The sequence below is a fragment of the Bison bison genome, unplaced genomic scaffold, assembly GCF_000754665.1.
Source record: "Bison bison bison isolate TAMUID 2011002044 unplaced genomic scaffold, Bison_UMD1.0 scf7180017864473, whole genome shotgun sequence".
NCBI lineage: Eukaryota > Metazoa > Chordata > Mammalia > Artiodactyla > Bovidae > Bison > Bison bison.
This window is the reverse complement of record NW_011495034.1, coordinates 19,684,728-19,699,489: the sequence shown is the minus strand read 5'-3', so window position 1 is coordinate 19,699,489 and position 14,762 is coordinate 19,684,728. Positions and strand designations below refer to the sequence as shown.

General features: G+C 43.5%; 1 protein-coding gene and 1 non-coding gene across 2 annotated transcripts in view; both read left to right on the top strand.

Annotated features, from left to right (window-relative positions):
- Positions 1-12: 12 nt before the first annotated feature.
- Positions 13-85, top strand: TRNAA-AGC. The gene has a single exon. It is a non-coding gene; the product is annotated as a tRNA-Ala (tRNA).
- A 6,195-nt stretch (positions 86-6,280) lies between these two features.
- IRX6 (iroquois homeobox 6) overlaps positions 6,281-14,762 on the top strand; it is a 50,766-nt gene continuing 42,284 nt past the window's right edge. Inside the window, exons 1-2 of the mRNA XM_010861975.1 lie at positions 6,281-6,351; positions 7,855-8,011. Coding sequence (XP_010860277.1) covers positions 6,281-6,351; positions 7,855-8,011 — 228 coding nt within the window. The remainder of the gene's footprint in view (positions 6,352-7,854; positions 8,012-14,762) is intronic.

The window sequence follows — 14,762 nt, the reverse complement described above, 5'->3', positions numbered from 1 at the left end:
ACAATAGCAGCTGGGGAATTAGCTCAAGTGGTAGAGCGCTCGCTTAGCATGTGAGAGGTAGTGGGATCGATGCCCGCATTCTCCACAGCTCAATTTTTATAAAGGGGGATTGGCTATCGTGGTCCCTTTGCCCTAACAGTATCACTTGCCAAAGGATGTAAGTACAGAGAGGGATTAAGAAGTGGGCAAACAAGTCAATCTACCACTGAGGGCAAGAGAAGAGAGAATCCAGGAGTCACAGATGCTGACATTAAGCAACTATGAGTACAACTCCTTTATCCTGTCCTTTATCAGCTCTGAACCTTGAGCAAGCCATGGAGCCTCTATTTTCCTCTCTTTAAAATGGATGTAATAATAGTATTTACCTGATAGAGCACTCGAGGTACTTATCAAGGAGGGATTAAATGACATAATGCATGGAAAGAGCTTGCAGTAGTATATGGCAAAGCATTAATGATCAAAAAGTACCAATCCTTTTTTCTATTGTGGGGCCACAGCTATTCAGGAGAGGCACACCCAAGGTTTATTAGTAAATGTTGTCAGAGGAAGGAACCTTTGAGCAACTCAGATTTAGACTTCCACCCATACCTCCCAAAGTCAGTTAGGGCACACTTGGCTGCAGACCTCTCAGGGCACAGACTGCCTTCCTCAAGCAACAACATGGGGTGGGCTTGTGAAGTTGTATAGTGAAGATCCCCCACAAGCCAGTCCTGAGCCAGCAAGGGAGACCTCACCCCACGGTGAAAGCCCAAAGGAGGAGGCTCCCAAGGAAACATACCTGCCCCTATGGCACAGAAAGCCAGAAGTCTAAACCCCACTGGGGTCCATACTCTCTGCCAGGCCTGCTCCAGCCTCTCAGAGCTGGCCTCCCCATCCAGAGACCACACTCGTGATGCTTGTGAAAATCACAGGAGTAACTCAGCAGGAGCTATGAAAACTCAAAAAGAGCACAGCCACTCCTACTCCACGGTTGCTCTTCTAGGAATCTATGGTTCCTTGTGCTCAAGAAAATACACTCACCAGAGTTGCCTGAGTACCCACAGGCAGAGGAATCAGCACGTCAATTATGATCCTTCATGATGCATCAGCATAAGGTGCATCAATTCTACTTCTGCATCCTGGAAGGACAACCGTTACACATTAGCAGAGAGCTAACACATTGCAGAGCTTCCCCTGTGGCTCAGACGGTAAAGAATCTGCCTGCAATGCAGGAGATGTGGGTTGAATCCCCAGGAAGGGAAGATGCCCTGGAGAAAGAAGTGGCAACCCACTCTAGTATTCTCATCCGGAGAATCCCTGGCAGGCTATAGTCCATGGGGCCACAAAGCGCTGGACATGACTTAGCAACTAAACAACAACACTTTGCAGATAGTTTTGTTGCACTATAAAACGATAACTGGAAAGTGTGGCAGGACATACACAGAGCCGGGTGTTAACCTTGGGAGAGGAATCAGAACAGTGCTTCTCAACCTTTTCTCACTGCCCCTCAATGTCCCGCCTATGAAATATTAAAACCACAGATATATTGCCTATCTATTAATATAGTATATGCATATCTGAGCTTTATACACAAAAGAGTTAGCTTTTCAAGACTTCCCTGGTGGTCCAGTGGTTAAGAAGCCATTTTTCAAGGCAGGCTACACAGGTTCAATCCTTGGTTGGGGAACTAAGATCCCACATGCCAGGTGGCAACTAAGCTCTTGCACTGAAACTACTGAGCCCACGTGCCACAATTAGAGTCCGCGCACCGCAACAAAAGGTGCCTCGTGATGCAATGAAGATCCTGTGTGCCGCAGCTAAGACTTGATGCCGCCAAATAGATAACTAAAAATCGTTTTTATTTTAAAAGAGTTAGCTTTTTAAAGATCCCATCAAAAACCAATTTTTGCCCTCTTGGAAGTTACATTACCCCTGTTGAGAATGCCTAGTTTGAGAAAGCATGTCAAGTTTTCCCCTTATTACTATGATTTGCTTCCCAATGGCTTAAATTTGTATTTAAAAAAATAATGGTGGACTCTAGAAGAACATTCGGAGAAGGCAATGGCACCCCACTCCAGTACTTTTGCCTGGAAAATCCCATGGATGGAGGAGCCTGGTAGGCTGCAGTCCATGGGGTCGCGAAGAGTCGGGCACGACTGAGCGACTTCACTTTCACTTTTCACTTTCATGCATTGGAGAAGGAAATGGCAACCCACTCCAGTGTTCTTGCCTGGAGAATCCCAGGGACGGGGGAGCCTGGTGGGCTGCTGTCTATGGGGTCGAACAGAGTCAGACACGACTGAAGTGACTTAGCAGCAGCAGGGGCAGAAGAACATTGCAAGCACAGGGGCAGCAGCAAAATCCCTACATATAAACAGAAGGCTGAAACAAGTGAATATGGGAAGGAAAAGTAGGAGATCAGGTGAAAGAGGCTTTCAAGATGATGGAGTAGAAAGACCCCGAGCTCACTTTGTGTCCTGGGCCACCCAAATTACCGCTGCTGCTGCTAAGTCACTTCAGTCGTGTCCGACTCTGTGTGACCCCATAGACGGCAGCCCACCAGGCTCCCCTGTCCCTGGGATTCTCCAGACAAGAACACTGGAGTGGGTTGCCATTTCCTTCTCCAATGCATGAAAGTGAAAAGTGAAAGTGAAGTCGCTCAGTCGTGTCCGACTCTTCGAGACCCCATGGACTGCAACCTACCAGGCTCCTCCATCCATGGGATTTTCCAGGTAAGACTACTGGAGTGGGGTGCCATCACCTTCTCCGCAAACTACCACTATTTATAGAAAAACTTATCAATGAAAAAGTTTGGAACCTACCAGAAAAGATCTGCAACTAAAGATACAAAGAAAGAATCACAATGAGACAGGTAGGAGAGGGGGAGTCATGTTATAGTCAAGTCCCAGACCCACAAAGAGAAAAATAATTACAAGGAGTGAGGGGTCTGAACACCACATCAAGACCCCCAGCCCAGGGGTCTTATGCCAGGAAGATGAGCACCCAGAACATTTGACCTGGAAAGCCAGCAGGGTTTACATTCAGGAGACCCAGAGGGTCGTGAGAAATAGAGACTTCACTCTTATAGAGTACAAACAAAATCTCACGCCCTCCAAGACCCAGGGCAGAAGCAGTAATTTGAAAGGAGCCAGGATCACCCTGATACCAAAACCAGACAAAGATATCAGGAAAAAAAGGAAAAGAAAGAAAATTAGAGGCCAATATCACTGATGAACATAGATGCAAAAATCCTCAACACAATATTAGCAAACCAAATCCAGCAATACACTGAAAGGATCATACACTTATGATCCAGTGGGATTTGTCCCAGAGATGCAAGGCTGATTCAACAATCACAAATCAATCAATGTGATACATGGCATTAACAAAATGAAGAATAAGAACCATATGATCATCTCAACAGATGCCGAAAAATGTTTTTGACAAAATTCAAAATCCTTTTATGATAAAATTCTCCAGAAAGTGGGCATAGAGTGAACATACCTCAAACACAATAAAGGCCATATATGAAAAAAAAAAAATAAAGGCCATATATGATAAACTAACATCATACTTAATGATGAAAAGCTGAAAGCATTTCCTCTGAGCTACAGAACAGATAAGGATGATAGCCCCTATTTTATAATAACTATAAGTGGAGTATCGTCTATAAAATTTTGAATCGCTATGTTGTGCACCACCTGAAACTAATATAGTATTATAAATCAACTATACCTCCATTAAAAACATTTAATTAAAAATAGTGGTGAAGGGACTTCTCTGGCAGTCTATGGCTAGGACTGTGCACTCCCCGTGCAGGGGACCTGGGTTCAGTCCCTGGCTGGGGAACTGGATTCCACATGCCACAACCAAAGATCCTGAATGCTGTAACTAGGACCCAGTTCAGCCAAGTAAATAAAAAAAAATATATTTTTTTAAAGTAATGAATACTTCTCTAGCCCTTCCTATATGCCAGGTACTATCCTAAGAAGTTTATTCATTTTTATCATTTAATCCTCATAAAAATCTATGAAGTAAGCCTTGTATTATCTACATTTTACATATGAGGAAACAGATTCAGAGAGGGTAGGTAGCTTGCCCAAGGTCACACAGCTAGTAAGTGATGGTGCCATTACTCAAACCATGTCAACCTATATCCAAGTCAGTGTTCTTAATGAATTAGAACTGTTTATCACATTTGCAGTGCAAGGAAAAAAATGTAAAAAGAAAAGGCGGGATGGGGGTGGGTTTTCAGTCTGTAAATGGATTAATGTAGGTCAAAGTAGTTTTAAAATCTGAAGTGGTTTATAAATGTAGGATGATATTCATTATGATGATTAATGTGTGACTACTACCACTGCTATTACACTAATCAAATCAAGTCCAAATAAAACCACAGCCAAACTTGGAGATCTGACATCAAGTCCAGGAGACAGGGAGAAACTGACAAAAAGCCAGAGGCAGAATGAGAGAGCCCCTTTAATTAAGATGAACCAGAGCATGGGCAGCTGCGGGAAGAACCTGGAGGCAAAATATTTAGGCAGCTGCACTGCGTTCAGATGGCAGCCCCTGCCTGCTGGAGCAACGCCCGGCTCCCTCCCTCCTCTGCTCAGCTCCTCCCAGCCCCCTGGGGTGTGAGGCAGCCAGACGGGTCAACCTCTCAGCAGGGAGACCTCACCTAGCCAGGGAGCGGGAAGGGAATCACCAGAGCACTACTTTGGCCCATGTATAGAGTAGATACTAGTTACAAGGAAGGTCACTCTGATGGAAAAAAGGAAGGGGTCCCCAGGACCCCGCAAACTCAGCAGTACCCTCCTCCCCCAGGACATCGTCTCTGAATCTTTAGAATGCTAGGGACACAATTTCAAAACCACATTTCTAGTCCAAAATCCTTATTTTACAGATGAGGAAACTGAGACTCAGAGAGGGGCTGACGTTCGTCTAAAGCCACACAGCAAATTGGCAACAAGTTTGGAACTGGAACCCTGCCTCCTGGCTCCCTGGTTACCAAGCCTAACTGTATGATACAGCTCTCCTAGGGTTTGAAAAGATGAGTTCATTTCCTTCCTCTGGGCACTCTTGGTTGAATGGCTTATAACCAAGTTATATCAAAATCATTTGCCCATTCCAGAGCCTCTGACTGCAGCATCATCTCAATTTTTTTAAAGGTCTGGCTGAATCAGTATGACCTGGGAAGAACCCCATTAGAACTCTTTCCCAGGGTCAAATTCTTTTTCACTGGGGCATTTTAGAATAACCTAGCACGTGCGCACACGCACACGCACACACACACACAAGAAAGAAAATGAAAAACCTGGATAGAATTTCCAGGCATCAACAAGGCAGACAGCTTGGTATCTTTGAAGTTAAAACTGCTAAACTAAGGGACTCACTAGTGATGGATTGACTCCAGTTGTCGAGTCTCTGAGGTCACCTGCAGCTGAACATATTTGCTACTGCAGTCCTTGAAGTTTCTGCCATGATGAGACTCATAGACATCAGAGAACAACGTGCCACGGAAGCCACTGGTGTGCAGGTTCCTTCTCTCCCTTCCTGTGCTTCCTCCATTAACTGGCTGTGGGACTCTCCAGCAGATCCAATATTCCTCAGAATCCTTCTCAATACAGCCCTTCCAAGCAGCCCTGCCCAATGTAATCAGTGCTGGCCCTTAAAATGAAACACACGTTCTTGATCTCATCCAACATTTCCCATTTTACAGATGAGAAAAGAAAGCCCAGAGAAGCTAACTGAACCAAGAAACCCCTGACTCTCAGGAATCCCCAGAGGTTAATAAAGGCCAGCCATGGAACCCCAACAATCTTGTCCTTATCTTACTGATTATTGACCTCTATGTCAGTAGAGTGGGTCACTCAGTCCCCAGGCACCCGATTCTCAGCTCTACACTGCCGCTGTCACCCCAGGCTCTTGGTGGTGGTGCTTGATTTTGCATCCATTAAGCAATCTAGGCTGTCATAACAAACACACCCCCAAACAAAATGCCTCACACACCATGCACATTTATTAAAGAGTCCTTAGGCAATGGTTTTAGGCAGATGTTCCTAAGCAGCGGGGGTTTCCTCTGCGCCGTAATTCAGGGACCTCATCTCTTTCTGCTGTGTGGCTCTACCATCTGCTGAGGGTGAGCGAGGGACCTGTCATAATCCGTGTACAGCCTGAGGAAGGGGAGAGCACATTTCAGCTCGCATTCCTTTGGCTTTGACTTTGTCACGTAGCCAGACCTAAGTGTAGGGGAGGCTGAGGAGTGGGAAAGGGATCCAGCTGTGTGATGATGGAGATGAGGATGACGGTGATGGTGATGATAACGATGGAGAAGAAGAAGCGGAGGAGGGGGGACAAGGAGGAAGAAAGAAGGTAGGAGGGATGTGGGGAAGAAAAGCAGATTCTTGGTGAACAGCAAGCAATCTCCAACATACTCTCAGCTCTCCCTAGTGACTCAGCTGGACTTACTCCTGTCCTTTTTTTGGAGTTGGACAGCCCCCACTCCAGGTTCCAGTTTTCAGAACCTAATCCCAACAGCTAAGCCAATGTCCACAGCTAAAACAGTGATTTGCCCAAGTTAACACAGCAAGACAGGACTCAATCTTGACTCCAGTACTGCCACACTCCAAAGGTTAATTGAATAGACAGTTTTTAGAAGTAATATCTTCAACACTTAGAACATTATACATAAGGCATCAAACAGCATGTATTTATATGACGGGGGAAGGTTTTTATTTTTCATGATTTTCTTTGTGACTTTCAAATCAGGTTCTCATAGCCATTCAGTCTTTGGATGGCCTGAGGTGTTACTCAGAAAGACTTGCAAAAGGAAAAACAAAGTTGGCTCCCGGAGTCAGAGGAAAGCACCATGCCACAATCAGATGCTCAGTGAAAGGTTTTCGTTCATTTGAATTGAGTTCAGATTGTATCCTGGGCACCAAGAGCAAAATAAAGAAAGCAAACTATGTGTGAGTTTTCATTTGGCCTTAAGTAATTCCCATTTTTCTTATTTCTAAAGACATATTATCCCATTCTTTAAAAAAAAAAATTTAGAAAACACAGATAACAGGAGGAAGAAACTGAAAATCTCTCCCAACTCACCACCTTTGAATGGCCACTTTTAGCCCCCTAGCCGGGCATTCGGCCAGATTTTACATACATAATTCTTAATAAAAATGGGGTGTGGGGCTTTTAAGAGATTTTACCTAATTAGGCAAAAGTGACCAAGTCCCACCCTGCTTCCCAGGGAACCCACTGATGTTTGGCAAGCCACGCTTGATGAAATCTTCCAGCCCCAGTGCAAACGCGTGACCAGCATATATTCTTAATATGCTAATTTTTGTTTTGGTTTCTGAACAAAACCCGTCTTTTAAAGAAAAATTTAACAGATTTGAAACCAGAAACCCTGTCCTCCCTAGAGGCATTAAAAAATGCAAACTGAAGGCTTCCCATGTGTGGAGGCTATTCCGGGTTTCCTTCCATAAACAGGAGAAGTGTAGCCCTGGCTGTAACGCTTGAGGTCCCCGAGCCAGAAACTGTTTGCTTTCTGCGCACTCATTAACCATGGTGTGGGATCCAGTAACTGCTCTAATTTCCTACTTTAAATGTTTTTCTTTCCCCCGCTTCTCAAAAATGCCTTTTTATGTTGTAACATTTACATACTCGTATTCAGCCACTTACGCTGATAAGCTGGTCGCTGTCAGACACAATAAAGAGAGACAGAAACCACTGCGAATTACAGTAGCATTAGTGTTGAAATGGAAATTTAATTTCCAGAAATGAACCTCGGCAATAAAAGCTCCCTTTGTTGCTGTTCAGATCAGAAATGAATCGGGTCTGAAAGGGAGCTAACACGCAATTAAAAACTTCTCAAAGAGGTATTTGTTACGTGTTAGAACAGATGCGTTGGAATGGTGTTTGGAACACAGTGGGGGCCGGGAAGAATGTGTTTGATGAGAAAGAAGATAGTAGTAATGCCTTACACGTGGATCCTGCGTTGAAGTTGACAAAGTGCTTGTGCCTCTGTGACATGGTTAGAGTTTCACGCAGACCCGGGGAGGGGTAGTGCAGATGTGGAAAAGTTGTGCATAAAGAGGTAAAGTTACACAGTTTCCTCAAGGTGAGCTGGTGGAATCAGGAGGATGGGGCATTCAGTGCTCCCCTTAATACAGTTCAAATGACGGAAATACCTCAAGCTTCAGTGGTCACTCCCCAAGTACCACGTTACCCCGTGTGGGGGCGCTATGAAGCTGTATTTTGAAATACCGACCGGGTCTGTTTGATCAGGATTTCCGGCCCCACCCCCACCTACCCCCCACACTCTGACAGCAGTGACCAGCATTCTAGGGGACTAGCTTCAGGGGGCAGAAGGGAGGAAGAGAACATTCCTAGTTTTCAAGAGTTTCAAGAGAGACACTGAAAAAGCAAAACAAGCGCAATAGTTTGAAAGGTCTTGCGCCTCAGAAACGAGGTTTTCACGCGTGAGTGTTAAAAAGTGCAGCCTTAAATGTCCTGGTAAGTGTTTTAAGAACAAACAAGGGCTTCCCCAGTGGCTCAGTGGCCAAGAATCCTCCTGCCAATGCAGGAGACACAAATTCGATCCCTGGTCAGGGAAGATGTCTCATGCCAGGGAGCAACTAACCCCAGTTGCCACAAGCACTGAGCCCAGCGCTCTGGAGCCACAAGAGGAGCCACCGCAATAAGAAGCCTGTGCACCCCAACTAGAGAAAAGCCCTCGCAGCAACCAAGACCCAGCACAGCCAAATAAACAAATACATTTTTTTTTTTTAATTGAGCAAAGGAGATCAGCCAGGGCCATCCCCCAGCACCCATGCAAGTCAAGACAGAGGGTGCGGTTGGGAGGAGGAGTGGAAGGGATGGAAAGGGTAGGAAGGGGGAGGGGAGTGGGCAGAGTAGCAGGAGATGCCAGAGAGGGATGAGGACCCCAGAGGGGAATCCCTATGTCTCTATTCCTGGGGCAAGGACAGGGACACAGCAAGGCATTTGTTATTTCCTGGGGAACATATGAATCGACGCAGTTTACCCTCACTTGACTGATGGCTCCTGCCACATCTTGAAGCAGCAGAAAAACAATGGGCCATCCAGAACGTGAGGCTGGAGCAACTGTACAACCAATGGGAAGAAAAACATGGTAAGATTGTTCCATACCGCACACCTGGACAAGCAAAGAGTGATCAAATATTTTACAAATGAAGTTGTGAAAGTTCTGGAAGAAAACACTGAACCATTTCTTTATCACCTGGAAAGGGGAAAGGTCTTCCTAATGATGGCTCAAATCCAAGATGCCATAAAAGAAAAGATTGATAAATTGGATTAAAAAAATTTTTTAATCCTGCAAGTTCCCCCTAAAAGCAAAATATAAGTAATAACTATTTACAGGACTGGATAAGAAAAACGCTAGCCATCCAGTAGAAAAACAGACAAGAGTAATATGACTTTTACTGGAAGTGCATTGAGCTACTGTCATTAGCCTGTCATACTGGCAAAAACTAAAAAGTTTAAAACACATCCTGTTGTCAAGGACAGTGGTTAACAGGCATGCTTCATATATTATTGGTATGAAAATAAATCATATAACCCTCATGGGGGGACTTTATTAGAATGACTAATATAGATATCCTTTGACCCAGCAATTGTATTTCAGAGAACTTATCTTACAGATATAAATGCATGGAGAGAAATGGCATAAACACAAAGCTAGCCATTGCAGCACAGTTCGTAAGAACAAAAGAGTAAACACTGCAAGTATTTAGATCTAAGGAAATACTAGGCATCTACAAAAAAAACTGATAAATTATTCTGTTCACTGATACAGAAATGTTATCAAAATACATTAAGCGAAAAGGATCAATGTACAATATTTTATTAGGAGAGGAATAAGAAAAGTAATTTATATTTATCTGAGTGTTCAAGAAGGTATTTTAAGGGACACACAAGAAACAAAAAATGGATGCTCAGAGTAATGACAGAAAATGGGCAGATTGGAGAAAGAGTAAAAGAAAATCTTTTCACTGCATTTTTTCAATTATACTCTGTGAATGTGTTGCTATATAAATGTATCCTATTCAATGCATTAAAAATCAGTGACAGATCTTTTAGGAAAAATAAAGCTTAGTGTTATTAAGTGAAAGAGGGATCAGGGTATAAATTAGATTACGTGACAGAAGACATCTTTGAAAGTTACAGTTCTGCACAATCTGAGCCTGTGGCCTGAGTGAAACTTGTATATTTTTAGCATTATGTAAAAGAAAAAACAAAAGAGTTCTGGTAGCCCAATATAATTGGAAGCTATTAAATTAAATAAAATGATATTTCAGTAGGTAGAATGTTTCAGAACTTTTAATAATAAGCAATCTCTATTAATAACCTTAATAAGCTGCTGGGCATAACAGGAAAGTATAGAATGCATCGTTGCCCAAACATATTTGACCCAGAAAGCTTTTTTCATGGAATACCTGTGGAAGTGCTGCTTGGTATGAATCAGATATTAAAATTTGTGCAGTTCTGGGCAGAAATCACCTTCCACACTATTAATAGGAAAGTAAATTGGTGCAGATAGTATAGAAAACAGTATGGAGTTTACTTAAAAAACTAAAAATAGAGCTATCATATCCAGCAATCCTACTCCTGTGCATATATCTGGATAAACCATAATTCAAAAAAGTACATCACCCCAAGGTTCATTGCAGCATTATTTACAATAGCCAAGACCCAGAAGAAAGTGTCCATCGATAAAATGAATCAATAAAGAAGATATAGGAGCTTCCCTAGTGGCTCAGTTGGTAAAGAATCTGCCTGCCAATGCAGGAAATGCAGGTTCCATCCTTTGGTCGGGAAGATCCCTTGGAGAAGGTAATGGCAACCCACTCCAGTATTTTCGCCTGGGAAATCCCATGGACAGAGGCGCCTGAAGGGCTACTGTCCATGGGGTCACAAAGAGTCAGACACAACTGAGCAAGTAACACTTTCACACACACACACACACACACACACACACACACACACACACACACACCAGGGGAATATTACTCAGCCACAGAAAGAATGAAATAATGCCATTGGCAGCAACACGTATGGATCTAGAGATTATTATACTAAGTGAAGTAAGCCAGACGGAAAAATGTCATATGACATCATTTATATGTAGAATCTTAAAAAAAAAAGAAAGAAATACAAATGAACTTATCTCCAAAACAAAGACTCAGATCTAGAAGCAAACCTATGATTCAATTCAGTTCAGTTCAAGTCGCTCAGTCGTGTCTGACTCTTTGGGACCACGTGAATCGCAGCAAGGCCTGCCTGTCCATCACCAACTCCCGGAGTTCACTCAGACTCACGCCCATCGAGTCAGTGATGCCATCCAGCCATCTCATCCTCTGTCGTCCCCTTCTCCTCCTGCCCCCAATCCCTCCCAGCATCAGAGTCTTTTCCAATGAGTCAACTCTTCGCATGAGGTGGCCAAAGTACTGGAGTTTCAGCTTTAGCATCATTCCTTCCAAAACTTATGATTACCAAAGGAGAAGGAGAGGTGTGAGGACAGATAAATTAGGAGTTTGGGATTAACATACACACAATACTACATATAAAATAGATAAACAAGGACTTACTTACTGTATAGAACAGGGAAGTCTACTCAATATTTTGAAGAAAAAAAAAGATAGTACTAAGAATTTGAAAAGATATTTTTTAAACTGTCCTTTTCAAATACTCCTAGTCCACAGAGCAACTTCCCAATGTTCAAAAGCCTGAAAAATATACATAAACTTTATACCTAATCATTTCATTTGCAAATGTGCATCCTAAAATATAATCAGTGATATGAATTAGTGGTTATGGTCAAAGGCATTGATTGCAACAGTATTTATAAGGCAGAAAATTTGGAAACCATCTAAATATTCAAACAATATGAAAATGGTTACATGTATCATAGTATATCCATCTCACAGATTTTCCGTGCTACCATTAAAAATCACACTGGGGGGAAAAAATGTTTCATCACATGGGGAAATGGTCAGAGCACAGTAAGTGACAAAGGCAGATTACACAGCAATAAGCCCAACATGATCTCAGTTTTGTTAAGAAAAGACAGAAAAAGGTCCAGAAGGATAAATATTCCTGGTGACAATCTTCAGGTAGAAGATCATTTCCTTTTTGTGCTTTTCTGCCTTCTTCAAATTTACTATATTGATATTGATGTACTTAAGTAAATTAGAGATAGATAAATGGATGGATGGATGGATAGAGAGACAGATGTGTGCTCAGTTGCTTAGTCGTGTCTGACTCTTTGTGGCCCCACGGACTGTAACCCACCAGGCTCCTCTGCTTTTCCAGGTAAGAATACTGGAGTGGGTTGCCATTTCCTTCTCCACGGGATCTTCCCGACCCAGGGATCAAACCCACGTCTCCTGCATTGGCAGGCAGATTCTTTACCACTAGCGCCACCTGGAAAGCCTCTAGATAGATACAAACAACAGTACTGCATTCAGAGATGTGCTGTTGCAGGTATCCAGGCAAGTTGTGGCTATCTGCATGACATATTTCCCTAGAATATAATGGCTTAAAACAACAACCAAGTTATTATTTCATGTGTCAGCAACTCAAGCAGAACTCAGATGGGATATTTTCTGTTTGACGTTAGATGGACTGGAGGGGTCCCTCCATGGTGTTCAGCTGCCAGTTGGATGGTCTGGAGAGACAAAGAAGCTTCACTTATAGTCTAGCTCTTGAGGGACTACTTGAAAGACTGGTTCAGCCAGGCTTACTCCCTCTCTGTGTAGCCTCAGGGTTTCTCCCTGTGGTTTCTCTAGCTGTCTAGTTGGACAGACTTTTCACAAGGCAGCTCGAGATTCCAAGAAGAAGGAAGCAGAAACTGCCAATCCCCTTAAAGGCTACACCCAGACTGGCCAATGGTCACTGCCACTGTATTCTTTTGGGCAAACATTTCCACACAGGCCCAAATGCAAAGTGAGGAGAAATAGACCCATCTCTGATGAGAGAAGGGTCTAAAAATCTGTGGCCAAGGGTAACACCTCACAATGGCATGTTTAAATGGCACAGAAGGAACCGAAGCCTTTTATACTTAGAGAAAGAACTTAGGCTCAGGACTCCTGTACCAACTCTCAGCCACACAGATATCACTGAGGAAGTTCATCCTCATCTATAAAACAGGGCCTATATTCGTTATGAAAGTACTTTCCTACCTTGTCAAATACTGCACAACTCCGGTGGATTATTTGTGTTTAAAAGATTATTTGTTTAAACAGATCTATCCATCTATCTATCTCTAATTTACTTAAGTACATCAATATCAATATAGTAAATTTGAAAAGGCAGAAAAGCACAAAAAGGAAATGATCTTCTACCTGAAGATTGTCACCAGGAATATTTATCCTTCTGGACCTTTTTCTGTCTTTTCCTAACAAAACTGAGATCATATTGGGCTTATTGCTGTGTAATCTGCCTTTGTCACTTACTGTGTTCTGACCATTTCCCCATGTGATGAAACATTTTTTTTAATATTCCAGTAATATACACTGGAATATTACTCGTTCATTAAAAAGGAACAATATTGGGTCGCTTATAGAGATATGGATGGACTTAAAAGTCTGTCATACAGAATGAAATAAGTCAGAAAGAGAAAAACAAATATTGTGTATTTGTGGAATCTAGAAAAGTAGTACAAATGAACCTATTCGCAGGACAGGAATAGAGACACAGCAGCAGCAAACAGACTTGTGGATAGGGCGGCGGGGCAGGCAAAGACAGGGTGGGACTAACTGAGGAAGCAGGATTGACGTGCACACAGTGCCATATGTGAAATAGCTGGCGGGAAGCTGCTGAATAGCACAGGGAGCTCTGCTCGGTGCTCTGCGATGACCTAGAGGGGTGGGAGGGAGGATCACGAGGAAGGGGGGCTATATGCACACACATAGCTGATTCACCTCATTGTACAGCAGAAGCGAACACAGCATTGTAAAGCAACTATACTCCAATTAAAGAAAACCCACATATAACCCAATAAAGCAGAATGTTCATAGATGTAAATGCCACCTATGGATGCTAAGGATCGTAATCAAGCTTTTACAGATTGCTCCGGCTAATGTATAACAGTGTTGGCAGACTGCAGCCCTAGTGGCTGCAGGCATGTTTCACTGGGCTGTTGCATCACATGAAAATCCAAATTCCTGCCTGGACCCACCACATTCCTGCCTGGCAGCAGCTGACGGGGCTGAGTGATGGTGGTTCTCTGATGTGGAGACAGGGCCTCCAGGTTAGTCAGTGTCCCACCTCTCCCAAAACGTGTGCGTGTGTGAGAACCTAACCCACCTCACTCGCCTTTCTTGGCTGTCCTATGGCCATTTTCACTCGGGAGCCCTGAAACATAGCATGCCCACATGAGTCACAGGAGAGGATCGATGCCTTTCTGCTATAATATCTGTGCATGCTAAGTCGCTTCAGCTGTGTCCAACTCTGTGAATCTATGGACTGCCAGGCTCCTCTCTCCGTGGGGATTCTCCAAACAAGAATACTGGAGTGGGTTGTCATGCCCTCTTCCAGGGGATCTTCCTGACCCAGGGATCAGGAACCCGCATCTTCTGCATCAGCAAGCAGATACTTTACCACTGGTGCCACTTGGGAAGCATACTATAGCATGTGCTGTGCTGTGCTCAGTCGCTCAGTTGTGTCCAACTCTTTGCGAGTCCATGGACTGTAGCCCACCAAGCTCTTCTGTCCATGGGGATTCTCCAGCAAGAATACTGGAG